General features: G+C 59.8%; 8 protein-coding genes across 8 annotated transcripts; 1 reads left to right on the forward strand and 7 right to left on the reverse strand.

The window, feature by feature from the left end:
* Positions 1–411: 411 nt before the first annotated feature.
* On the reverse strand, positions 412–1,568 carry THITE_120565 (uncharacterized protein; the record flags this gene model as incomplete). The annotated part of the gene is made up of 3 exons (XM_003648923.1): positions 412–871; positions 985–1,180; positions 1,490–1,568. The coding sequence occupies 3 exons, from the start codon at positions 1,566–1,568 to the stop codon at positions 412–414; spliced, it is 735 nt and encodes a 244-aa protein (XP_003648971.1).
* A 335-nt stretch (positions 1,569–1,903) lies between these two features.
* On the reverse strand, positions 1,904–3,473 carry THITE_133791 (uncharacterized protein). The gene is made up of 8 exons (XM_003648924.1): positions 3,317–3,473; positions 3,160–3,247; positions 3,032–3,103; positions 2,927–2,960; positions 2,651–2,861; positions 2,499–2,590; positions 2,278–2,439; positions 1,904–2,224 (listed from the first exon to the last, which is right to left on the reverse strand). The coding sequence occupies exons 1-8, from the start codon at positions 3,339–3,341 to the stop codon at positions 2,138–2,140; spliced, it is 771 nt and encodes a 256-aa protein (XP_003648972.1). The 5' UTR covers positions 3,342–3,473; the 3' UTR covers positions 1,904–2,137.
* A 176-nt stretch (positions 3,474–3,649) lies between these two features.
* THITE_2107044 (uncharacterized protein) lies at positions 3,650–4,574 on the reverse strand. The gene has a single exon (XM_003648925.1). The coding sequence runs from the start codon at positions 4,468–4,470 to the stop codon at positions 3,808–3,810; it is 663 nt and encodes a 220-aa protein (XP_003648973.1). The 5' UTR covers positions 4,471–4,574; the 3' UTR covers positions 3,650–3,807.
* Positions 4,575–5,640: 1,066 nt separating this feature from the next.
* THITE_2107047 (uncharacterized protein) lies at positions 5,641–7,773 on the reverse strand. The gene is made up of 4 exons (XM_003648926.1): positions 7,452–7,773; positions 7,240–7,322; positions 6,859–7,161; positions 5,641–6,783 (listed from the first exon to the last, which is right to left on the reverse strand). Exons 1-4 carry the CDS (start codon positions 7,463–7,465, stop codon positions 5,837–5,839), a joined length of 1,347 nt encoding a protein of 448 aa, XP_003648974.1. The 5' UTR covers positions 7,466–7,773; the 3' UTR covers positions 5,641–5,836.
* Positions 7,774–8,163: 390 nt separating this feature from the next.
* THITE_2107049 (uncharacterized protein) lies at positions 8,164–9,865 on the reverse strand. Its single transcript, XM_003648927.1, has one exon. The coding sequence runs from the start codon at positions 9,668–9,670 to the stop codon at positions 8,414–8,416; it is 1,257 nt and encodes a 418-aa protein (XP_003648975.1). The 5' UTR covers positions 9,671–9,865; the 3' UTR covers positions 8,164–8,413.
* Positions 9,866–17,041: 7,176 nt separating this feature from the next.
* THITE_2107054 (uncharacterized protein) lies at positions 17,042–18,559 on the reverse strand. Its single transcript, XM_003648928.1, has 5 exons — positions 18,406–18,559; positions 17,840–18,290; positions 17,556–17,759; positions 17,432–17,490; positions 17,042–17,354 (listed from the first exon to the last, which is right to left on the reverse strand). The coding sequence occupies exons 1-5, from the start codon at positions 18,453–18,455 to the stop codon at positions 17,237–17,239; spliced, it is 882 nt and encodes a 293-aa protein (XP_003648976.1). The 5' UTR covers positions 18,456–18,559; the 3' UTR covers positions 17,042–17,236.
* A 507-nt stretch (positions 18,560–19,066) lies between these two features.
* Positions 19,067–21,811, forward strand: THITE_2107058 (uncharacterized protein). Its single transcript, XM_003648929.1, has 3 exons — positions 19,067–19,481; positions 19,553–20,987; positions 21,092–21,811. The coding sequence occupies exons 1-3, from the start codon at positions 19,395–19,397 to the stop codon at positions 21,535–21,537; spliced, it is 1,968 nt and encodes a 655-aa protein (XP_003648977.1). The 5' UTR covers positions 19,067–19,394; the 3' UTR covers positions 21,538–21,811.
* Positions 21,812–22,339: 528 nt separating this feature from the next.
* Positions 22,340–23,713, reverse strand: THITE_133795 (uncharacterized protein; the record flags this gene model as incomplete). Its single annotated transcript, XM_003648930.1, has 5 exons — positions 22,340–22,632; positions 22,814–22,933; positions 23,056–23,257; positions 23,317–23,546; positions 23,620–23,713. 5 exons carry the CDS (start codon positions 23,711–23,713, stop codon positions 22,340–22,342), a joined length of 939 nt encoding a protein of 312 aa, XP_003648978.1.
* Between the last annotated feature and the right edge of the window lie 1,181 nt (positions 23,714–24,894).

Raw genomic sequence — 24,894 nt, forward strand, 5'->3', positions numbered from 1 at the left:
TGGGCGAGATTGCCGTTGGCAGTCGTTGCGTGGCGCCTTTTCCCCGTTCACTTCAACAAGTTAGCTCCTTCGTAAACCTCAGCGAGTATCAGGATATGAATCACCTCTTTCCTCTCATGCCGGCTGTCGGTGGTCCGTTCGTTCCGTGATCTCCGCGGCACGCCCTTCCTCGACTGGTCCAATCGACATCCCCGGAATCGGCGTGCTGGTTCCCGCGGTATGGGCTTCCATTCACCGACGGGATGCCACCGTCGCGCCAATGCGCCGCTGCCTGCTGGGCAAGCCGTCTCTCCACCACCGTCCTTCGCATCCCCAGACGCGGCGTGTATCGTTCTTTCCAAGACGTTCACCCGTCTCAGTCACTCGCTCATTCACTCACTTCACTCCTCCAACTTGGAGCCCCCCGGCCTCTCACCGCCAAACGCCCGCCCTCCTCATGACCCGGTCAAACTCGTCCTTGGCAACCCCCTTCCCCACCCCGGCACCTCCGTTCGCCTCCAGAATCATATCCCGCAGCACCTCCTCCGTCACCAGCCCGTCCCCCTCTTTCTTATTACCACCACCACCACCGCCACCACCTTCACCGCTCCCGCCGTGCGCAGGCTGATCCAGCCGCAGCAGCGCGGCGACTTTCCTCAGATGCTCGAGCGTGATGGCGGGCGCGTCGGCGTCGCCGCCGGCAAACAGCGCGTACGCCTCGTCGAGCTCGGCCCGGTGCGCTTCCTCGTCGTCGTCGCGCCGGCGCGCCTGCAGCTGCAGCGCGCAGATGCCGAGGAAGGCGCCGTACGTGGCGAACCCTTCGTCGTCTGGGTCGAGCGTCGCCGTGAAGGTGGCTAGTTGGGCGGGGCTGCTGGCGGGGATGCCGAGGGCGCTATGGGGCGGAGGCGGTGGTTGTTAGTTACTACCTTATGTACTGCACTGTGGAGTTGGATATGCTGGGGAGAGCGGGGGCCGGGGAAGGGGGGAAGGGGGGTAGGTCATTACATCAGTGCGCGTCTAACGTCGCCGATGGGGATGACGCCTTCTTTTTCGCCTTCCATGGGCTCGGCGAAGAGCGAGAAGGCTTCGCGGATCTCGGCCTCCTCCTCCGCTGTGAGGTTGTGTTCTTTTGCGAGCTTCGAGGGGCGCGCGGCCGTCGCCTTGGAGGTCGAAGCGGCGGCGGACGAGGATGCGCCAGCGGCTGGTCGGCGGCGCTTCGGGGGCTGCAGTCCAGCAAAAAGGTAAGTATGACCACTCGGTTGACAAGTACTCAAGTTGTGGGTGGCATACCATGGCTGTCGTTACAATTGACGCCGCTTGCAGTGAATCTTGCTCTCGTGGGGTTCGGTGATATAACAGTAAATGCGATGAGCGCAAGAGCGTCGCGGCCTGCTGTTCCCAGTGGAGCCGGGGTCTCGCCAACTGCGCGCCAGTGCACGTGATGGACATCCACCTATTCCAGAACTTCAAATTCCCGCGAGCTGGGCCAAAATTTTCTCTCCCATTCAACACAACCCGAATCTGAGTGTGGGCGTCCACTCTTGCAAGAGTTGCACAGCGCTCTTGAGAGCAAGCAGTTGGATTGACATTTGCGCTTCTCCCTCCCGCCACTTTGCCTATTCTCAGTGCAGACAAAGCAAAGTTCAAGCCGGGGAGAAGAGAAGCAATTCCAAGGTAGGTTGGAAAACGCAGGTGATGCCGATCGAATCCCATCATGCATCGGCTCGGCGATTTCAGTCGCCTCCTGATCCCTCTGTCGTCTTCCCCGTTTCTCCCGTTTATGTCCGAGTGACGACTGCTTCATAATATGCTAGAGCTTGTCGCCTTCATACAAACCCAGGGCGCGCGAGTGTGGACGGTGAAGCAAGAGCGAAACCCCCGTGTCTCCGTCAGACGCGTCCGCGAGTTCACAGCGCCGGGATTTCTGTCGGATCTCGATGGCATAGGCTCGTGGAGACATCCACTGTGTAAGCTAATTTAAGTTTCCAGCTGGCTACCTGCCTGCCTGTACGTGCCTGATTTGATTTCCAGCGTAACGTCCTACCGACGACAGGTCTTCCGTCGCTACCATTTGGCTTTCTCGGGAGGAGCCACCTCCCTGAGCATGACATCTGGGTCAATCTCCTTCCCGCGTCGTTCGGCCCGCCCCTAATCCGACTCACTTAAAGTTGTTCTTCATCTCGCGCAGCTTGGTCATGATGGCCACCGGGTCGGTTTCGCCGGTGGCCTTCTGGATTTCCGGGTCCTGTTTCCGGGTCAGCCGGCAACAATGGGAGCCCCTGGCGGGGACTACTTTACCTGCGGCCTCATGAACACATTGTGCTGCTTCTCGTCGCCGATCGTAAACTTGCCCTGCGTCTCCGCGTTGTCCTTGGCGAACGCCTCCAGCGCCTTGACTGCGGGGCTGGGCAGGACCGACAGCGCGAACTTGGCGTTGGACTTGGTGTACTCGTGGCCCGGCTGCGAAGGGTCAGCATTCATGGCCCGTTTGCATGCGGCCGGTGGTATCCGCAACTCACAAAGACCCGGGTGTCGTCGGGGAGAGAGCCCAGTGTCACATTCAAGGCTTTATGCATCTCCTCGCCCGTGCCCTCGAAGAACTTGCCGCAGCCTGCCACGATTAGCGGGCTGTCACCAGAGCCATCGAGACAGGGTTGCAACGCAAACGTACCCCCGTGGAACAGGGTATCCCCCGTGAACACGGCCTTGTCGTCGCCATCCTGCATGAAGAAGCAGATGCTGTCCTGGGTGTGGCACGGTGTGTGCAGCGCCTTGACCGCGATGCTGCCGAGGTTGAAGGTCTCGCCGTGCTTTGGCGTCTTGGTCACCTTCTGGCAGTCCTTGCCGCCAATCACCTCGAGCGGTTGGCCGAGCTCAGAGAGCTGGGAGGCTGGGTCAGAAACGCAGCCAGTTGGAAGGGCCCCGTCTGTCTGGGAGCAATACTCACGAGCCCCGCGTTTCCGCCCGCATGGTCCCAATGGCTGTCGACCGACGGTCAGCGCTTTTCTTTATTCTCAGACTCACGGATCGCCGCCTAGCTGGGGAGACTCACTGGTGGGTGTTAATGATGGCCTTGAGCTTGATCGACCCGTCCTTGATGGCCTTCTTTAGCACGGGAGCGACCCTGGCGCGAGTGAGCTTCCGTTCTTCCCGTGCGCTCCTCCTTCGCAGCTCACTCACTCAGCCGGGTGGGCCGGGTCCACAATGACAGCTTCCTTGGATTTGTCATCGACGACGAGGTAGGCGTAGTTGTCGCTCCTCCCCGTCCCTTTTGGTTCGCGCTGTGTCAAACTCGAGTCCAGTCTGGATGGAAGCTATCTGTTTATTGAGCACATACACATGGGAATCGATTGGATATGCATTGTGCGAGCGGTAGCCGGCTGGGAATCACGATGAGCGTCGCGATGAATTGGAAGCGAGAACGTGCGCAGTCGGCTTACAGTTGCAGTCGTCGCAGTCAACGAGCCGAGTCTTTGCGGAAGGAGACGCCTTGCAGCAGTGAAGGCGAACATGGATATCAAGTTACACACAGCGACGCTCAAACGCCCCGAGACATGCGTCTATCCCTCCTTAAGTACCGTAAACCAGCGAACCCGGGATTTGATAGCCGCGGAGGATGGACTGATACCCGCGGAGGATGCTGCACGGATGCGACTGGATGACGTAACATTGGACAATTGCAGTAGCGGACAGAACACGACGGAGCAGCATTCCATGGCCTTGCAAGCCAGTTAAGAGTGCCCCACAGTCACATGACCACTCTCTCCGTCAACCCTCGTGGAGTTAGGGGAAGGGGTTGAGTGTGTTGCTCAGCGACTCAAGTCTCTTCTAGACCACCCCGATGGGCTTCGGCACCCAGGCTTGCTCCTCATACAGCGTCCAAGCCGGCCGGTCGTCCGTCATCTCAACCTCCTCCATCGGGTCGTCCGCCTGTGCTTCCGCCGTCTCCGTCTCCTCCACTTCCTTCAACACCTCCCACGCCTTGCCCAACTCAGTTCTCACTTGCTCAAGGTCCTTCACATCTTGCTCCTCGGCCTTGTCATCCTCCTCCATCCGATCTGGATCCCCGGCGCCCTCAAGAATCTCCCTTTCCATTGCCACAACCCGCCGCAGCACCTTGCCATCTCTCGCTTCATCCGCAAGAGAACCCAAAGTCCTCAGCACCAACGCCTCGTCATACCACCCAATCTCCGCCCTCAGGCCCTCCTCCGCCTCATCGCCCTCCAGATACCGCCCAAGCAGCGCCCTCAACTCTCCTTCCTCCTCCTCCTCCTTCTTTGCTTGCCCAGCAGCAGCCCCGCCCGAGCCCGGAGAAGCACCGTCCACCTCGGACAGGTGCTGCCAGTAGTAGTCCCAAATCCAGGCGAGCGCCTTGGCCGCGGCGCCGCGCAGGCGGGTCAGCGAGGGCAGCTGCTCGTGCGTCGCCTGGTGGCGCAGCTCGACGAAGGTGGCCGGCAGGCCCACGCTCTTGGCCACGTCGTACATGGACATCTTGCGCTGCTTGTCCTGGTGCGAGTCGAGCAGGCCGGTGACGAAGCTGGGCGGTGGTCAGCTTTGAATAGGTGGGTAGGCGGGTGCGGGTGTTTCCATCGCGACTCCGGCTCCTAGTCTCCCTCCCCGTTCCCGCGAAGAACGAAGAACAACCGATCTTTTTGGCGTGTTTGTGTTTTGCCTTGTCCGCTCCGTCGTAGGCGCCCACTCACACCGCATAAAAACATGAAAGGAAGAAGAAAAAAAAATACTCACCGACAAAACGCCGCCGAGTACGCCGCCCGCACGGCATACCCGTCCGCCCCAACCCCCATCCCCATCCCCATTCCCATCGCCAGCAGTTCCCTTCCCCTCCCACCACCACCTCCACCACCACCCGGCCCCCCATCCTCACCACCATCACCATCAAACCACCCCACCCGCTCCCGACCCGGAAGATGCCAACCGGGAAGATGACCCCCACACGCATCCAGATCCCGATCGCTCAGCACGGCAGCCGTCAGCAGCGCGGTCGACTCGACCATGTGCGGACACCCGCCGCGCTGCATCCACATGGACACGCGCGCGACGGCGGCCTGCTTGCCGGCGCGGATCTCCCTGTCCCGCTGCCTCTGCTTTTCACTTTCACGCTCACTTTCACTCGCATTCTCGCTCTCACCCTCACGGCCGGCCTCGGTTTCTTCAAGTCCATCTTCTTCTTCCTCTTCGTGGGCGGCGGGGGTTGTTGCTGTTGCTGTCGCGTTCCACCTGCTCCTGCTCCTCCTGCTACTGCTGCTGATTCTGCTGCTGCTTGCGTAGGGGCGCTGTCTGCTCCCTGTGGTGGTGGTGGTGGTGGTAGCGGCGCCAGGCCTGGGCTGGCAAGAAGGCTGAGATTGAGTTGGAGAGGGCTGGTGGTGGTGTTCCGGGTAGAACTGGCGGCGCACGGCGAGCAGCTCGCGGCGGTTGCGCCAGGGGGTGAATATGTACTGGACCATCCTGGCCAGAGTGCGTAAAGATTCCCCTCCGGTTGGAATCTACGCTGGGCGAGGGGGAGTGGCGATGAGAGATTGGCCTTTGACGGGCGTTGATGTAGTATAAGTTGTAAAGCAACAATGGTGAGTTGAAATTTCTACACATGAATGTCGCTGGAGTACTGTTAGTGGGCTATCGTATCTGGTCTGTGCGCCTGCCGATTTGGCAGGGATGACTTTCTTCCATTGTTAGGCGACGATAAGGATTTTAATTTCACACTTGGCCATCATCAGCATGCTTCGCTCATGAACGGCGCAGCAACAGTCCATGGGAGTCATTGTCTTTTTTCTATCCTCATTCCTCATCTATTTTCAGATCCCGCTCTTTTTTTCCCACAGAGACCCAAGCCCCCAGCTCACGAGACGGTCTTCTCCACCATCCTGATGCCGTACTTCTCGTCGAGCTCCTTCATCAGCGGCTGGCAGATCTCGGCGCTCATGGGCGCCAGGATGCCCTTGCCGGCGATCTGCCCGCTGAGGACCTGCTTGACGGCGACCGCGCAGGGGACGCCGACCAGCTTGGCCATGGCCGAGTAGCCCTTGGGGTCGCCGTACTCGCACAGCGTCGAGGTGCGCGTCTCGCGCGAGCCGTCCTTGTGCTCGATCTCGAACTTGTGCTGCAGCATGACCAGGTCGCGCTCGCCCTCCTCGTACTGCATCTTGCGCTCGAGCGTCGCGCACAGCGTGTCGAGCGGGTTGCCCTTGGGCGTGATGGCCTCGTCCGAGAACAGGCCGATCCAGCGGAGGCCCGACAGGATGCGCCGCTTGTCCTCCTCCGACTCGAACGTCGCTTTGGACAGAATGGTCGCCTCGAGGTCGGCGGCGGAGGACGACGGTGCCCCGATGACGGCCTGCGTGGCCTCCTTCCACGGCACGGCGCGCGAGAGAATATCGAGCGGCGCGTCCTCAAGGAAGCCGATGTCGACGAGCACCTTGATGAACTGCGGGAAGCCCTGGTAGCGCAGGGTGCCGCGGATGACGGTCTGGGCCTCGGGGATGCGGTAGCGCTCCTTGTACGCAGTCGAGTCGCGGTTCGGGTAGGCGACGAAGGCGAAGCCCGGGTAGATGAAGTAGGGCTTGGCCGTCTTCATCAGGTCCTTGCCAGCCACCTCGACGACGGAGCCGTCCTGCCACCACTTGCCGGCGTTGCGCAGCGCCAGCAGCACGCCGCGCGACGACCACGAAAACTTGTAGCCGAGCGGATTGTCCGAGTCCTCGGGCGCGGGCAGGCCGCCGCAATACGACAGGAAGCTGAGGATCTTACCGCCGGCCTGGTGCACCTCGTCGATGGTCTTGATGGCGTCTGCAAAGGCGTCAGCACCACGCGTGGCGGGTTCGGTCCCCGGCAATATCCTTGTGGTTTTTTATGTAAGCTTACAAAGGTGGTCGATGCCCGGGTCCAGGCCGATCTCGTTCATCACGGTGATGCCGGCAGCCTTGGCCTCGGCGTCGAGCTCGAGCATGGCGGGCGACACGTAGCTCGTCGTAACGACATTCTTCTTGTTGCGGATGGCCGACTTGATGACGGTGGCGTGGAAGGTGTAGGGGATCAGGCTGATGACGAGGTCGTGCTTGGCCACCTCGGCGTCCAGCGCCTGGTCGTCGGACACGTCGAGCGAGATGGGATGCGCGTTCTTGACGCCGGCCGAGAGCTTCTGGGCGCTGGCGAGCGTGCGGCAGGCTGTTGGGTTACACGGGGGTCAACGGTCCAATGCGCGAAAGGACTTCCCAAGTTCGACCGTCAGGTTCGGAGCCTTACCAACGGTCACCGAGATGCCAGCCTCGCTGAGGATGTCGAGGGTGGGTCGCGTCACGAAGCCCGCGCCGAGCATGAGCACCTTGCTAGAAGCGGGCAGTCCATGTCAGCCGCTGTCTGGACGACGACGCACACCATTACCGGCTAGGGCGGGTGACGCGGGAGGGCGAGCCCTGTGATGGCGGGATGTGCAAATCAATGGTGGGGCTCTTTACTGTTGCGAAGCCATCTTGTCTGTGTGCTGTGCGGCCGCGACTGTGCGACTGTGAGACTGGGTAATTGCGAGGATCCGCCGGGAAATTCCTGCTCTCTCGCCAGGCAGAATCTCAGCAAAACGGTGACTGTCGGGGCGACTTGGTTTGCGTATGCGGTCTCTTTTGGCGGCTTGCCTCAACTCTGCCGGTAACTTTCCACCCCGCCGTGGTACCCCTCTCTCCTCCCTATCGGGCGTTCCGATAACGGCCCCGAGAATTTGCTCGTCTGGGCGCCAAATTTCAGTGGAGGGGGTCCCGGAGGTGGTCAACGGCTCGCTTCGGCAGGTTTCCGCCGAGTTGATTAGCCTGAGCTGTTGTTACTCAGCCAACACTCAAAGCCAAACGGGACACCCACACCCACCACGCATGATCACCGCAGGCCTTCCGCCGCAATTCTTAGGTAGGCACGACACTTTGACTTAGGGGTGCCCGATCGAGAGCGGCCCCGCTTGGCACGCCTACCCTCGGATGTTGCATCCATGCATGCTTGGGCAAGAGCAGCGTTGCCAAACAGCATGCGTCATCCAGCGGGAAATGGGAACTCAAGGGCTTGATGTAACTACCTTACCCAACTAATACACTACCTTGTGGTGCAATGTCGCTTTGCCGGCCGGCGGGTTCTGATCTTTTCCGACACAAGCCAGCCCGACCCAGCCCATCCCCTTTACCGGTTTAGACGCCTTTCCGTAGCCATTCGCTGTCCGCTGAGGTGCCTTGTCCGTGCCCATCCTGCAATGTAGTGCATGCGATGCCCATGCCTCGTATCCGTTTACCCATAACCCTCGATCCATAACCCGAAAACGCCTCGCTGTCGATGCACAGTACACGCGGCCAAGCTGAGCGGAGAGGCAAGAAGAGCAAAAAAAGAAGAAAGCCAAGAAAAGGCGAAGAAATAGATCAAGCCACCATACCAATTACACTTCTCACTCGCTGTGCTCCTCCTCCTGACCCTGCCCATCCTCTTCGGCCCCCTCCTCCTCATCCTCGCTCGCGGGCGGCTCCCACGCGTCCTCAAGCTTCAGCCCGAGCCCCTTGCCCGTGTCGGGCTCCTGGTCCCTGGCGCCCCCAAGCAGGGAGAGCACGACGGACTGGTGCAGGCTCGGCGTCTTGCTGTGGTCCGGCGCGTCGTAGAGGCCCATGCCGTACAAGATCTCGCCCTCGGACTCGTCGTCGTTCTCGTCGTCGTGGATCAGCGGCTGATATGACGGCGGCAGCGGTGCCGGCGGCGGCTGGGTGCCGGCAGCCGAGCCCCTCGTCGTCGTCGTATCTTGTTGTTGTTGCTGTAGCTGCCGGCCACCTCTCGTCCCGGCCAACGACTGGTCCGGGAACAGGCTGCACGCGAAGTCTTCGGGCGTGGGCGGTGCGGTGGACCGGGCGAGGAGGGCGTTGCCGCAGCTGCTGGGATAAGCGTCCCAGGACGGCGAGTCTTGCGCTGCGCGGGGACGAGGGAGGTACGGCGTTTCTAACGCCGTGCTGCTCGAGGAGCAGTTCGAGCAGGCGAGGGGAGGGAACAGGGCGGGCTGTTGCTGCAGTTGCTGTTGTTGCGGCGGCACCCGCACAGACTGGGTCGCGGGTGAGCACATCTGCGGCACTTCCAAGCTCGAGTACGCCGGCGAGAGCGGCGGGAATGGCTCCGCCGGCGAGGCGTAGCCCGAGTAGACCACCGGGCTTGGGGGAAAGTGTTGTAGGCCCGCCAGCATGTCGGCGTCGCTGTAAGCCGGGAACGGGTACAACACCGTGTTGCCGCTGGTGTCTTGGAGTGGGAAGAGCGACTGATGCGTTTGCTGCGAGGAGGGATGCCAGCTGAGCGGGCGCGCCGGGCGTGTTTCCCGCTCGTAGAAGGACTCGCTCGGTGTTTCTGACGCAGGAGTAGGCAGATAAGGCTGGCCCATCGCGGGAGACCGCGTTTGGATCCTGCCCTGGAACCCATTTCCGATCAAGGTCCTCCTCCGGGATTGTAGGGTCGACGCTCTCGGACTGTTGCTGGCACTACCGGGTTTGGATATCCTCATGCTGTTGCCTGCCCGCTGCTGCCCGTTCGACGCCCTCGAATACCGCCGCGTGTTCCCAATGAGTTGTCGTGAGAGTTCGTTAAGTATTGAATCGACGGTGTAGCCTCCGCCAGAGGCGTGGTGATCAGGAACACCGACCATGTCGGCGTTGAAGAAAGAAGGCATCATCTTGATGAAGAGAAACCGCAGGCCTATTATCGAGGCATGGGGTTATAGAGTGGGAGGATAAGGAGCTGAGGGAGGACGGCACGACAGAGACTTCTGCCAGACACCGCGTGAAGATAGTGAACGTTGATGAGAAGCCGGAGTTGGGGTTGGTATCAAAAGGTCGCCCACCCCAAGACTAAGTGACTACTGTGGTAAGGCTTGCGGAGTGAAGGAGAATTTATCAAGGAAGGTCAAGCCGAGCACGGCAAGGGAGCCTACCGGATCGTGTTTGGCACGGAGGAGACACCGGCGCATAGTTACATACATACTCAGAGGAACAAGCAGGCGCACACTCGGCGCCACTTTGGCATGCCAGGAGCAAGACCGCGTATCAACGGAGCTGGTTCCATGTCACCGGGGCGGGCCATCGTGGCTTTCGCAGTTCTGCGTCATATGGGCCTGCAGGGATCGTTTAGCCTGCCAGCCCTTGAGAGGGTCTGATCGAAGTGGTTTGGGCCCCGCGGTTGAGGTATGGATGGCCGCCGCATGGCCCAAGGCGGCATGGATGGGCGCAAGCAAACGTTCGATACTCCGGTAAGTTCCATCCGTAGCGCAGTGGTACTGCGAAGGCGAAAAAGGGGGGATGGTCCGGGAGCAAGGTCTCGAATTCCTTGCAGCGGGCCGTTTGTGGCCAGTTTTAATGTGAAGTATTCCGTACAGCCCAGTCGTTGTACCCCGGTCGTGGCGGGTGCACTAGTGCGATGCCACGACGAAGGATCGGGGCGTCGGAAAAGACGGGGGAAAGTTAAGCGGCGCGAGCGGATGGGGCAGATGGTGAAGCTTGGACTGCAGGGTTGTTGGAAACTCAAACCGCTTACCTGGAGTCGCGAATCTCCGTGCCACAGTATCTTACCACACACCTCTGTACTGTGTTGCAACCGAATCTGCATGTCACGTACTGTACCTATTCTGGACTGCGTATCCATATTCCGTACACCCTTCCCGCTAATGTGCGTGAGGGATGCTGTCGTTGGAATGAACCCCTGAACTGCAAATCCTTCCGTTCTCAGAGTTGAACTACTTGGTGCACTACCTACCTTACTGATTAGTCACGTAGGAGTGTGCGGAGCAGTGTAGTAACTCAAGAACAGCCGAGTATGGCAGCCCATTTCACGCTCACACAGAGCACCGTGGAGTAACTGCAAACGCAGTATTCCGAAGTTGTATGCAGCTGGCTGTTACTGTAACTATACTATTACAGTGATACGACGATGGACTCGCAATACCTCGTATCGAGGAAGTCCCGTCAGTGAAGGCTCGTGGCAAAGGAACAGCAGCAAAGTGGAGGCCCGGGTGGTTAACAAGGATCTTGCACTCTCGGTGCACTGGGGGATGTACATACACAACGTGTCGTCCTTACACAGTACACTACACGTACTGTACAGACCCACGAGCTTCAGAGAAGCGAGCTGCACCCTGGCTCCAACAAGGATCATTGGCGGGGCGTGCAAACAGAAGGCTGTGGTATGGCGTGTCTGGATGAAACGCATGTGTTTCGCACGGCGGCGATGGCGGAAACGGCTGTTGAGGTGCGGCTTGTTGACCAGGGATGGCATGTGCAACGAAGGCTGGCTTGAAATCATGGATGCTGTGGGCGTGCTGGCCCCTGCTTGGTGCCGCGGCACGGTGGTAGTGTAAGTTAACTGCACTAGCGTAACTTTCCATTTGTGCATGGCCCGGGCGATTGCGACTCGTCGCTCGTCGTTCCCCCGAGCACGGTCCACTCTCAGTCTCCCCGACGGGCGCCACCCTGAGGTCCATTGATGTGTTCGTCACGGCGAGTCAGTACTCCATAACAATATGATTTTCGACTGATTTTCGAGGGACGAGTATTCCTGTACACCGTCTGTATGTCATACCCGCCATGTATACTACAGCGCTGTATGTACTTGGTATTCCCAAAGTACCTATGTATGCGTGAGGCATGACCCTCGCCTGCTTCAATCTTCCTCTTCCTTTGGGTCTCTGCCTTTTGCATCACTGGCGACTGGCCGAAAAATGCCTGTTGAAACACGGCGCCCTACCCTTGCCGGCCCTATTACTAAAACTGCGGGAGGGAGTGTCCTTAGTGGCTGGGTGCGTCATGCTGCGCATTGTGAGCTTCGGTTCACAGCAATGCGCACGGAATACGGAAGTACACGACGGAATCCACCGGTGTAAAACTTGAGAGACGGGCTGCTGCAGTGTGGCATTCGCGTCAATTTCCACAAGCTTCGAAGTTTGGGTGACAACCTGGCAGGGGTGCGGCTTGACCAGGATGCAACGGAACACCCAATTTCGGGTTTACACACCCTAGGGCTGCGCTTGGACAGATGGGAGTGGAGGTTTGACGCCCGAGGTCCATAAAATCCAGCGTGGTTAAGGACCCGCTCCAAGATCCACACTTAGATCGCGCCCTCCGTCTCCCCACAACTTACCGCCCGTGGTGAATTCTGGGGAGCTATCCAACATGATTGGCCGGAACGGAGATGTTGCCCCAGCTGGGACGTCCAGGCGCCTCTTCTCCCATGTGGATTGTTTTCTGTTTCCGAATCTGATGCGGCATTGCTTCTCAGTTAACGTTACTTTGTATCCGGTACATGCTTTCCGTACATCAGGTACAAAGCCTACATGCGTAAGATAGAGCACCGATGCATCCCTCGGGGCATCGCCAACTCTCACTGCCGCAGGATAGCAGCTTGCTTGTTGCATACACCGGGTCGACTTCATGGTTGACTTCTGCTCTCCTGATCAATCTTAGCAAAATATCCAATGCAATGGTTTTCGGTAACTGCCTCAGGATAAACCTGAAGGTACCGTGTACAGTACACGCAGTATCTCGGGTGGGTGCGTGGAAGCACCCAACCGCCGCTTGGCTCGCGAGCACCCCCTGCCCGCGGAAACGAAGAATGCCAAGGATTGACATGCTGCAAAGCCTGCCAGGGTCGCAACCCAGCAAGGGGTGACGCTATTTTCAGTCTGATTCCTTGGCGCGAAGACAGGAAGTGTCAGCCTCCAACTCCGTGCAGCTTCTGGGCTGTCCTCTGCATCAGACAGCCTGCGCAAGACCCCAGAAAGACGGTAACGTTATTGAACCCGCGCGGCCCGGTACCATGCACCGAAAGTTCCGCATTGCCGATTTCCTCCATGATGCCGGCTAAGCTTGGTCGTTTGCGGGGCGTGATGAGGGCCGACAGGCTGACTCAGAGAGGGTAACGACGCAGACGTACTACTTATTACACAGTACGAGTCCTGTACTATTGGTATGCACGTACGCTATGTAATGTACTAGTAGTGAATGGACAAGCCGTGATCCTTGCTTTCGTGCCCTCAGATTCGCCGCCCTATCAGCGCATCGGCCCTGACCGCGGACCATCGACAGCATTGCTGGCCAGCTTGCGGGCGTCGCAACGTCGCCACTAGTTATTCCCGACTGGCAGCAGGCAACAAATGGGCCCGAGTTGCGGCAGCCGCTGATCCTTTGGGCGGGTCGACGAGTCCTTGCTCGTCTTCCCCTTTCCGATCTGGGTCTCCATCAGGGGGCCGACAGGAGCCATCAAGACCTTCCGAAAACGGAGTGCACGATGAGAATCCAGGTCTGAGGATGGAAGCGTCCGTTTCGGCGCCTGTGGGATCCCCTTCATTGCACAGGAAAATGGCCCGATTGAGGGGCACGCATTCAAGGGGACCACAGGATGCCACTGCGCAGATTTGGGGACGGCGGGGGTTCACGGGCGCCACGGCAAGGGCTCGCAGCGTCGATTGCTTTTCCAACTGCCCATGTGAGACCCCGCCGCGCTCCACAACACCCAAGCTCAGGGAAGAGCGACGACAGGCTTTGGGACAGCTACACTAGTATAAATGACACTACCTGAGTTAGCGGTCATGTAATACCTTACGTGTCCACTACATTCATGTACGTACCTTGCAAGCTTCACTCTGCGATTGGTGTGAGGTCCATATTTCGTACTCTTCTTCACTGCGTTGTCCCGATGACTCGCCCTCTTCTGTGTCGTTTGCCTAGGGTTTCTCAACGCTCACTGAGAATCAAGTGGTGTGGCTGTTCGCTAATGTTAGCTACTGGTTTTGCTGGCCGCGTCAGCTGTGAGGTCGGGAGCAGCAGAGCGGGATCTGCCACTGGACAGCGCGATGCCAAAGGCGGTTTACCGAGAGGAAAGGGGGATGCGGGTGGTACGACAAGCCACCCCAGGCTGGTAATGTATGGCTCAACGGGCCAAACGACGGCCTGGGAAGGACGACGGATACTGTGTAGTTGGGTTGAAGGCTCAAGCTGACTGAGAGCGATGAGAGTGGACAGCAGAGGCCCGGGTTTCTCCAAGTGGGTGACAGCCAAGACATCGAACCGCACCCCCCGGATGGCTCCTGCCCATTAGAGTAACTACACTTCGCAGTGTAGTGTACACTAAATCCAGGGCGGCCATCGTCCTGCCAGACCATCGAGTGTCGTGACTCCCAGAGAAACAGAGAAAATGGAAGGTCCGGTAGGGTACCACCGCACAGCAGAGAACTCAAAGGTACCAGGTAAGCACGGTCCGGTCAACTTTCAGGTGATACACTACATGCCCGGATGCGTGGCGTGATCGGCGGGAGGTCATGGAAAGTCGCTGGAGAGAGACCTCAGGTGCTGGCCTACACAGTAAGCGAGCTTGGCAGGAATCAGCGCCTTCAAGTGACATGTATTCCGTAAGGTAGTGTACGGAGCTACCTGGAAGGCAAAAAGCCCGTGGACGGAGGCGCACTAACTCAATTCCCTCGTGTAAGGTACCAGGTACCAATCAATTCCGAGGACTTGTCACTCGCGTAACGCACCCGATCCACTAAGGTACCTTACCTACGCACCTGGAAGTTGGATGCAGCTGATCCATCGGCGTAACGAGGTGGTTGGTTTTTAGTTTGCACGGAATATTGCCGCCTCTCAGCTCGGCCTGCAACACGCTATGCGAGCCTTCGCACCGCGGTACCCATGCCCTGTGGCCTACCAGGGCTGTGGAGTTACGCCGCGCATCCATCACCTCATGCATGGATGGGGGTTGGTCTGGTGTTTCTGCCGCATCCGAGGACCCCTCCCCCCCTGGCCCCGACACGGCCGGGAGGAATTGGGACACGTTCGGGCTTGGTGGCCCAGCGACTACACTATCGCAGCGATAGCCCGGAGCGTGGACGGAGTATCAAATAGCGAAAATTGGAGACCTGACGGTAGACGTTAAAGAGGTCCCGCCAAGACTAATTTCGGCCAATTGTCGGCAATGTTTTTACAGCGTCAGTACCCCGCCAAGACCGCCAAGCGGTTTGCACTATCGCCAAAGGTTAGTTCGCCGGGGGTGCGGGGGGCGGCGCCAGCCCCCCGCTGGTTAGGGTGAGGGTTATGGTTAGGGTGAGGGTCAAGGTTAGGGTGCGGGTTAACTTCGTTTTCTTTTTTTTCGATTTGGTTGAGGTTTCGCGAAGCTGTTGCTACGAGTCTTTGCAATTCTCATTGTTGATGTTGTCGCGGCCCCGCTCACCCCGTGGCGATTGTAAATACTTGTAAGCGGCAGTCTCCGAAATTAGTCTTGGCGGGACCTCTTTAACGACGACCGACCTGACGCCCCCGGCAATGGCCTGCACCAGCGAGAAAACAGCCAAAAGGAGGCTCGGCATGCCAGCCTCGACCGGATGGGGTCTGGTCGTCCGTCAATCATCTCTCGGCCGTTGATCCGCTGAATCGCTCGCTCGTTCGCGCATGTCGCTCATCAACTGGCTCACGCACCCACACCAACAAGCCCTCAACAGACGTGGCACAGGAGAAGCCCTCCCGGATGTGACTCTGGACTGCACTGCGTGCTGCGCCGAGTCGCCCAGTCTCGAGTCGCATCAACCGTCCTTGTATCCTTTCACTTCACCGAGATGTGTTAGGCTTCTCATCAATCCGGCAATGCCTCGGCCTGTTGCCCCCGCGCGCAATCCCTCCCATTCAGCCCTTCGGCTTGCCGCGCCTTGATGCGTCTCACTGTGTGCTGCTGCCTGGCAGCCTGCTGCCGTGCAATCAGTGGTCCCGTCACATCAAGGCAGCTCGTTCCCACATTCTGTCGCTGATGCACCAGGCTTGGGAGGTTGATGGCTCGACGCGACGTTTGCCAGCTGAGCATGGGTTAACATCCAACACCGCCCTTCCCTACCTTACCATCCAACTGGGGGGCATCTTGCGCATTCCTGGGAGTCGTGAATGAGTGGAGAGTGTCCACCTTCGACAGCTCGAGAAAAGAACCAGCAAAGGTGCGCCGCAAATTTTTTTTTTTCTCTCTCCTTCCTGGAACTCCACAGGCAGAAAAAAAATGTCGCGCCCGCTTGCTCGGCAACTGTTGACCAGCAGGCCGAGGCGGAGACACAAGGAATCTCCCTTCATTTGGCCGGCTAGCTTGTCCGTCCGGCTTGGTCGTATCGAGCCGTCGGGCCCCGTTGAACAAATTTGCTTCCACTATTGGGAATGCCGAGCGGACATCGGTGATCAACAGCCAGCGCCTGTGACCGGTCGGCCGACTCAGTCCGCGACCTCCGGTACCATACTAGTGTGGTGTCGTAAGTGAGCTACACTAGTGTAAGCTCAGGGAGACTTGTCACCCACCCAATAACTCAGGTAGCCATCTCCACCAGCGAGCGGCGCCCGTCGTGTAGTGGAGGAGCTCGCCAGTTAGCACTCACCGCTCCTTTTCCCGCCGCACGACAGGAACGGCTCCCACCGTGCAGGGCTGGTCACTCGAGACAGACCCGGGTTCTGCATTGTGTTCATCGATCCGCCGCCGCGGGTTACTTTCGGCCAAACAACCCCCATCCCCTCCCCCTTCTCGGCGCTTTTTGGGCGCTCTGCGTTCTGGACCACCCCCCATCCCAACCTTGCTCAGCCCTGAAACCCCCCCGCCCCGCCGGCGCGGGGATTGGTTCCGGACGGCTTGACCGCGAAGGCCATCCAGTTCCCTCCTTCGCTGTGCACATCTCAGTCCCCCTGCTACACTACCCGCGCTATCCCGAGACTTTGCCTCCCTGGTTGACTCGCATCGACCATCGGGAGCTTGAGATTCTCCACGTCATCATCACGAGAGCATCAGCCATTCCTTGCGCCCACGGCAAGTCGCCCGGAGCCCACAGCCAGGAGGGAACTTAGGCCCAAGTCAACCTTACCCTAGACCGTCAGACCTGCAAATCCCTCCCTCTGGACCTTCTTGGTGGCCAGTTCCACCGCAAACGCCAACGTCGCCTCAGGGCTCCAGCAGTCAGCATGCAGCCCGTACAGCATCCCAGCGATGAAGGTGTCGCCGGCCCCGACGGTGCTGCGGGCGTGCAACAAGACGGTTAGCACAGCAGATCTCGGCGATGAGCGTCAGTCGCAAGGCAAAGACGCGGCATGCCGACGGGATGCAAGTGCGATACGGCGGTTTCCAGTCCTGCAGGCCGCAGCGCCTAGACTCTCCGCAACCTGCACGTCGTCTCACCTGCAGCTAGGCAAATGCGTCTCCACCCCAAGAGGCACGAAATGGAACAGAAGACGGCCACCTACTCGACCACTGATATCTTGTCTCCGAATGGACTTGCAGGATGGTGGATGTACTCACGACTGGGGAGCACAAGCGCCCCAGCACCCTGCTCCCCCCACGTACAAGTCAGGAACGAGCTACGAAGTTAGTTTCCCACACGGCGCTGTCAGTCAAGCAGCCTCTCGGCAGGCTTCAATGCAGGGAAACGACTCACGCCCTCGATGATGGCGCTTCGGCCCTCAGACACGCCTCTGGGCTGGTGTACCCCCGATTCTGTTTAGGTGCATTTTTAGCTGCCAGCCTCGCAACTCGTTCATGCTCGTTCATGCGGTCCAGACCTTGCTTGGTTGGTTCGGAAGAGACTCGCTGTGACACGAACTTACCTCGGCCCAGCTTCTCGAGTAGAAGACGACATCCGCTTCAGCCGCGAGCTCTACCAGTCCTTCCCGGCCGGGCTTTTCGACTTCGACGCTGATGGTGCAGCGCGACAGGGCCTGTCGAAGGTACCGGATGCATCGAAGCGTTGTCTCTGGGATTCGACCCTGGGCGACCGAGAGTCAGCCATCGCGGCCAGATCCCCAGCACCAAGTCACGTCACATCAAGAGTGACGACGTCGCGTACCTCAAAATGCCACCAACACCCAACCCCGTCGCCATCGTCACCCCCATCCCCGTCCCTGTGCTCAGCGAAGGCATCGACGATCCTCTCGAACTCACTCGCCGTCATTTCGGGAAGATCATTGTAGTTCACAATCGTCCGGCTCCCGGTTTCGGCGCTGCGGATGATGTAACTGCTCGCAGGCTCCTGGTGGCCCTCCCGGTAGAGGCAGTAGCCGAAGTCGACGGCAGCGGCTCCGGCGCCGTGGCCAAACGACGATAGAATCCTGCTCGTGGCGGGTGCCTCAGCGTCGGGCAGGCACGACACCAGGTGCAGCTTGACGGGCGGCAGCCGATGCGGCCCGGCAGCGAGCAGCTGCGCGAGCACCTCCAGCGAGTTGGCGCAGTTGCCTCCGCGGCGCACCTGGACGGCCGTGGCCCGCAGCTTGGAGTCTTCTGCGGGGAAGCGCGGCACGCTGTAAATGCCAATTGCTCGTTATGTCTTGTGTGTGAGACCTCCATCCGTGCTAACTAAACACCGTCGTCTGACCCTTCACTCGGCTTTTTGGGCTGCGCACAATGGGTACTCACGTCAGGATTGTGTCCAGGTAACACGCGCCTACGAGGACGAGGTGCTTCATCTTGCTGGCCGTTTTCCTCTCCTAAGGCCGTTTCGTGGAAAGAGACAACTCGGGTGTCTACTAGGCACAGCAGGATGGGACCCGTTGTGCTGCGTTCGGCTGTCTTCTTCCTTCCACGGTCAGCTGGCTGAGCTACCAGAGACAACGCTGCATCCTGTGGGCGGCATCGAGCGCCGCGGGAAATCAGTCTCAGCAGTCTTCACAGACCATGACCACCGTGCAATGTAGATCTCCGAGTGGTCAGAGACTCACTGCAAAGGGGGAAGGTGATGCCCATGCAAGGATACCTAATTCGTATCTCATCAGGGATCGAGACAGCCGATCCGTGATGGTTGACTGTTGCGTTGGCTGTTGTTTGCTGCAAGCGCCTGGGATAACCAGCCACTTAACACCTAGTGGTTAATTGCTTCCGGAGTATTCAGAGCAATCAACACAGCTACTCACCTCACAAGCGGCAGGTGCTGAACTTGCAGACTGGAAGTGACACTCATGACTGGTCTGGGTTACGATGGTGGGGCAGGTGGTCTATGTTATCAGTACCAGGCAGTGTAATCCGAAGTGTAATCCGTATGGTATCTTTACTGCAGCTGCCCCGCCATGACGTCGCGCCGAGTGAGCAGCAGCAGAGGGTTCCTCGCACTGTCGTCACCACCTGCCTTTGATGTGCTCTCCTCGGCTCAAAGGGACAACCTTGCAACGGGGAACGGGGCGCTCACTGCGAACGAGACAACAGTGATGTGCCAGCCTATCACCGCTTTCGCCTTCAGCATCACAGCAACAACGGAATCAGGCATTGGATGAGACCGCCTCTCGGTGTGCCTGGCAGACGCCAAGATTCTCTCGGACCGGTTCGGAATACCTGTCCATCGCATTATCGCGGCAACGGCGGTGACGACGGAAACAAAGACGACCTCCGTCGATTGATTCCGTTCGCACGCAATGACCGAGAGGACTAGTTCCCCGAGACAGGTCTCGTTCGACGACGCCCCTTCCTCGGCGAGCGACGAGGACCGCACTCCGGTCGAGGTCAGCAAGACCCCCCTTCCGTCCGGCCGCATCTGCTACCGTGACATCGTCCGCTGACCGGACCTGAGCAGGTTCTCTTTGACGAATCCAACCGTTACCGCCGCAAGAGCTCTCTCGTTGCGACCGATTCGGTCCCGCCGCAGCTGCGCAGCACACCGCCGCCCGCCCGCCGGAGGACGGAATGTCTCGTCCACCAGTTCCTGGCCAACCAGAGGCGGCCACCAAAGCACCACCACCACCGCCACAAACTCCCGCATCGCCGCCACCCCGACCAAAGTCCGGACCGCGACGCCGCCAGTGTCGGCCGTGTCCATCACCCCCACGCCGGCACCGCAACCTGCGAGGCCTACGATAACTCGTCCGAAGCCGGACTCGACCGCTCGCTCGACCCCAAGAGCACCAGCCATGGCGCGATCCCACGCTCCCAGCCCGTCCAGCAAGATGGCAACCATGACGAAGAGCAAGGGGGTGAGGAAGAGTTTGCCGCAAGCCACCCGTACGCCTCCATCGTCGCCGACTCCCGCACCGCCACCCCCACCGGCAGCAGCGGCGATGACGACGACGGCGACCACGATAACGACGGAAGCGCCAGCGCCAGCACGACCACCCACGGCCAGCTCGACGAGAAGCACTGGCGGCGCGAGATGGTCGGCAAGCCGGCGCTCTCGCGCACGCCCTCGCAGCTCGACCGCCGGTCCGCCTCGGCCGACGCGCCCACCAGCCGGCTGCTGACCAAGAAGCAGCTGAGCGAGATGGCCTGGGGCGTGCGCGAGCTGAGCCGCCGCCTGGGCAGCATGCGCCTGCGCTTCCGCGTCAAGACCATCTTCCTGCTGACCAAGATCCACGACGCGGAGCTGATCGCCAAGACGCGCGAGCTGTGCCGCTGGCTGCTGGACAGGGAGCGCGAGGTCCGGTACACCGTCTACGTCGACCGCGAGCTGCGCGAGAACCGCAAGTTCGACGCGGCCGGCCTGGTCGAGGAGGTCAGGCGGGATTTCGTCCAGTCCGGCGAGGTCACCGAGGAGGCGAGCTGGGACGTGGAGAAGAGACTGTGCTTCTGGGAGGAGGGCATGTGCCGGGCCCGGCCGCACACGTTCGACTTTGTCATCACGCTGGGCGGGGACGGGACCGTGCTGTACGCCAGTTGGCTCTTTCAGCGGATCGTGCCGCCCGTGCTGAGCTTTGCGCTCGGCAGCCTGGGGTTCCTGACCAAGTTCGATTTCGAGGAGTACAAGCGGACCCTGACGACGGCGTTTGACGAGGGCGTCACGGTGAGTTTGAGGCTGCGGTTCGAGGCGACGGTCATGCGCAGCCAGAAGACCGGTTCGCGGTTGAAGCAGGACGGCGAGCACGCCGAGACCGAAGTGGACGGGGACGGCCAGGATCCGCCGCGGGATCTCGTCGAGGAGCTGATAGGGGAGGAGAAGGATGACGAGCACACCCACCGCCCGGACGGGACGTACGAGGTGCTGAACGAAGTCGTTGTGGACAGGGGACCCAACCCAAGTAAGTCCCAGCAAACCCCCGTTTCCTTTTCACTCTCCTCCTTCCCCCCACCCCCCCCCCCCCCCCCAACCATCATGCAAACTGACTAACGCCCAACACCCCAGCCATGTCCAACATCGAGATCTTCGGCGACGACGAGCACTTCACGTCGGTCTCGGCCGACGGCATCTGCGTCAGCACGCCGACCGGCTCGACCGCGTACAACCTCGCGGCCGGCGGCTCGCTGTGCCACCCGGAGAACCCGGTCATGCTAATGACGGCCATCTGCGCGCACACGCTGTCCTTCCGGCCCGTGGTGCTGCCCGACACCATCGTGCTGCGCCTCGGCGTGCCCTACGACGCGCGCACCAGCTCGTGGGCCAGCTTCGACGGCCGCGAGCGCGTCGAGCTGCGCCCCGGCGACTACGTCACCGTCAGCGCCAGCCGCTACCCCTTCGCCTGCGTCCAGCCCCACGGCCGCCGCAGCGAGGACTGGATCAACAGCATCAGCGCCAAGCTCGGCTGGAACACCCGCCAGCGCCAGAAGGCCTTCAAGGAGTGGGGCAACTAAGGCCCTTTTTTTTTCGGCGCGCTGTACATGCCGGAAGTCGCCCCGGAGGCCGGCTTGATGGGACACATGGCTCGTTTGAGGAGGACTGGTTTTGAAGGACCAAAGGTCATCTTGTTAGCGGAAGCATGTAGAAACCGCTTGTATATGCACCCTGTATAGATATATCTGTATCCAGTAGGCGGGCCGCTACTCGTCGCAATAGACTTGATGCGTCATGCACCGATCTAGTGCATATTTACGGGTAACTGTTCAGACACACTTACTTGCCTTGGCCACCGGGTTGATGTTTCTTGCTAGATTCTGAGTCCTCACTGGCCAGCAGGCGGACCCAGATCTCACAACTACTCTGCATGTCTCTATTGATTTTACCGCCTCCTAGATTTCGCACCTAATTCTCTGATCCAGCGTCTCTAAAACCCACCGCTATCACCCTCCAACCAAGTGGCACTAGCCAGGAAGTCTCCGAGCTCAACATCGTACCACCCGTGACTGGCCAGACATACAAACCTAGCCTGAAAAAAAAGGTCCAAAACGAAATACGAGCCCATCAGATCAGGTTCCAATTGATGCTGTATAACTACTGCACTTCTCACTCACAACCGCTCCCAAACAAAAAAGCTCCAGGCACAAACCCAAGCGATACATCACAAAACCGAGCCAAGCCAAGGCAGTAAACGGCCAGATCAAGCCAAACCAAAACACACAATCTACTCTGTGCAGTTCCTTCCGCCCCAACCGCCATCCACCCAAAGACATGTAGTCATAGAACACAGAATATGTATCCTCCCCTCTCCCCCCCCAATCACACAACCACCCTCTGCCGCTCCCCTTCCCCTTGATCCCCCTCCGCCTCCCCATCCTCCTCAACCGGCTCGACAAACGTCATGGTAACGCCCGCGTCACCGTCCACGTTGAGGTTGACCGCGTCGAGCAACGCGCTCTCGGCGCGCCTGGCCGCCGCCGACACAGGGACGGCCGGGCTGGTGTTGGAGTTGGAGTTGGCGCTGGCGTCGGCTGGTGCGGGCGCGCGGGCGGTCACGGCGGTGGCGGCTGCTGCTGCGGCGGCGAGGACGTCTTCTGAGCGGGCTTGTAGGGCTGGCGTGGTGGTGTCTGTTAGTTTTGGTGGGCTTGATTGTTTGTTTTCTCTTTTTCTGGTGTGGATGGGCTGTGCTATGCTACGCTGTGGTGTGTTGTGTTGTGCTACTGATGGAGTTTGGACTGGACGGGGAACGGGGCGTAGGGTTCCGAAGGGAAGGTAGAGAAGGGGGATGCTTACAGGCTGGTATGCCGCGGCGCACAAACATGGTGGTCACCTTAACGCGGCGCCGGGGGGCGGTGGCGGCGGTGGTGTCGCGCTTCGCGGCCGCGCCGGCGCCGTCGCCTTGGCCTCCTCCTACTGTTGGATCGTCGCGTCAGTGCGGGTGGGTGTAGGTTGGGGTTGTTACGGAGGGGAGGTGGCTAGAAAGGCATGGCTCCGGTGTTACCCCGGATTCTGTCGGCTGCCGCCACTAGACATACCGGTGTTGTGGTCGACGATGATACCGACGCCGGAGCCCTCGGCGCCCGTGCCGAGCTCCACCTTGGGGCCCTTCGTCAGGGCGGCCTCGGCGAATGTGAGAGCCCGGTTGAAGCCAGCGAGGTCTCGCTTGCCCAGCTTCCCGTCCCCGATACGGGGTGCGATGGCCTTTCCCAGTCCCTGGAGGCTGGCTATTTGCTGGGCCTATTGCCAAGGGGTCGTCAGTCAAGGGCGTTCGCCCTGCAGATATAGATAGGACGGACCTGCTCGGCAAGCACCGGATCTGTGGCTGCGCTCTCCGCGGCGGTGGGCACAGGCGTGGGAGCCGAGGTCGCGGCGGCGGCGGCGACCACAGTACCCCCAGCCGCTGTGTTGGCGTTGCCACCCGCAGCGGCGTTGGCTGCGCCTGCGGCTGCGTTAACCGCAGCGCCTTCGAGCGCGGTGATGAGACTCGACACGTCCTGCCTACCTCCGAAGCTGATTTCACCATCACCTGTTGGCCCGGTAAGCGATAGGAATCATCCGTGAGCAACGAAAAGAAGTCGGGGTTGGGGTCGGGCTCGTACCGACAACTAGTGCTGGTGAGTAGGCCCCGAGATTAATGTTGAGCGGCAACGCCGCGGCCAATCCAGCGAAGGTAACGAAGGCATACCTCACCATCCTGGTCAAGAACTGGGCAGTGCTCGAAATGGAAAAAGGGATTAAATACTAGAGCAAAGCGACCAAGCGACGACGGCCAGCGGACGAAGTGAATGACACAAGAGGAACGAAGCCGCGAGTTACCGGACCGCGACAGACGAGCACAGCTCATGAGCTACTACGAAAGAAGCAGGAGAAAAAGGACGCTGCTGCACATAGGCCTATATAGACAGTCTAGACGGACTGAACCCCTGGTTGAATGAGAGGTTCTCGTCGCCTTGCCTGGTCCCAGGCATGCTTTGCTTCGCTGGAACTGCAAAAAGCTTGGCAGGAGAAGAACCATGGGCGGCTTCAAGCTCTTGAAACTGCAGTGACACTTGCCAAGTAAACATCAAGAAAAGAAGCAAGTGATCTGGCGCCTGGAGATCTCAGGTGGCGGTGGGGTGGTCGGGGAATGGCGGTGGTGCTGGTGGAAGTGGATTTGAACATAAACACTGTCGTGAACGGGGCAAGTTCAGGCGGGAGGACCACGGAATGCAAGATCCGGGCAAGGGTATGATCCCTTGTAAACAAGCCCTGCCCTTGCGGGGGACGTCTTGAAGATGGTCGATCACGGGCTCAATTGGACTTGAGACTCTGCCAAGGCCTTGGAAATGTTCCAAAGCACCTAATAACCAAGCCAGGTGAGAAGGCGCCGTCGAAATCGCATTTTTCAAGCGGCGCTCAGGCCCAAGCTTGATCTTGGCGCTGCTCTAGATCTCTTGGCCAACCTTGACCAGGCTTCTGAGCCAGCGATGATGGCAGCTTGCTTGAATAGCTTCGTCTGCATGCCAGGGCATGAAGCAGAAGGGTGGGGGCTGCCGCCAGAAACCAGCACGGACGGCATCTCCACCGATGTGGTGTCAGAGGAGCCGGCTCGCAGGTCGAGAAATGGTGGCTTGCGTGGCAGCAGAATGACGAGGGGCAGGCAACTGCCGCGACCGAGGGGGGTGTGCGGTCAGGGCGGACATCAACGTCGAGACAGAAGCGCATCGCGCAGTCCGGCTTCTGTTCTGGTGTTCGCGTCACCAGACCTTGTTTCTTCCTCACTTCCCCAAAGGTCTGGTCCGTGTCAACGACATCACTCGGCTAACTCCGCCGTCCGGGGCGTCCTGCCCCAAGTGACAGCAGTGCTGGCTCTGTCTTTCCATGCCGCGATCGGT

This window comes from Thermothielavioides terrestris, chromosome 1, assembly GCF_000226115.1.
Source record: "Thermothielavioides terrestris NRRL 8126 chromosome 1, complete sequence".
NCBI classification, from domain to species: Eukaryota; Fungi; Ascomycota; class Sordariomycetes; order Sordariales; family Chaetomiaceae; genus Thermothielavioides; species Thermothielavioides terrestris.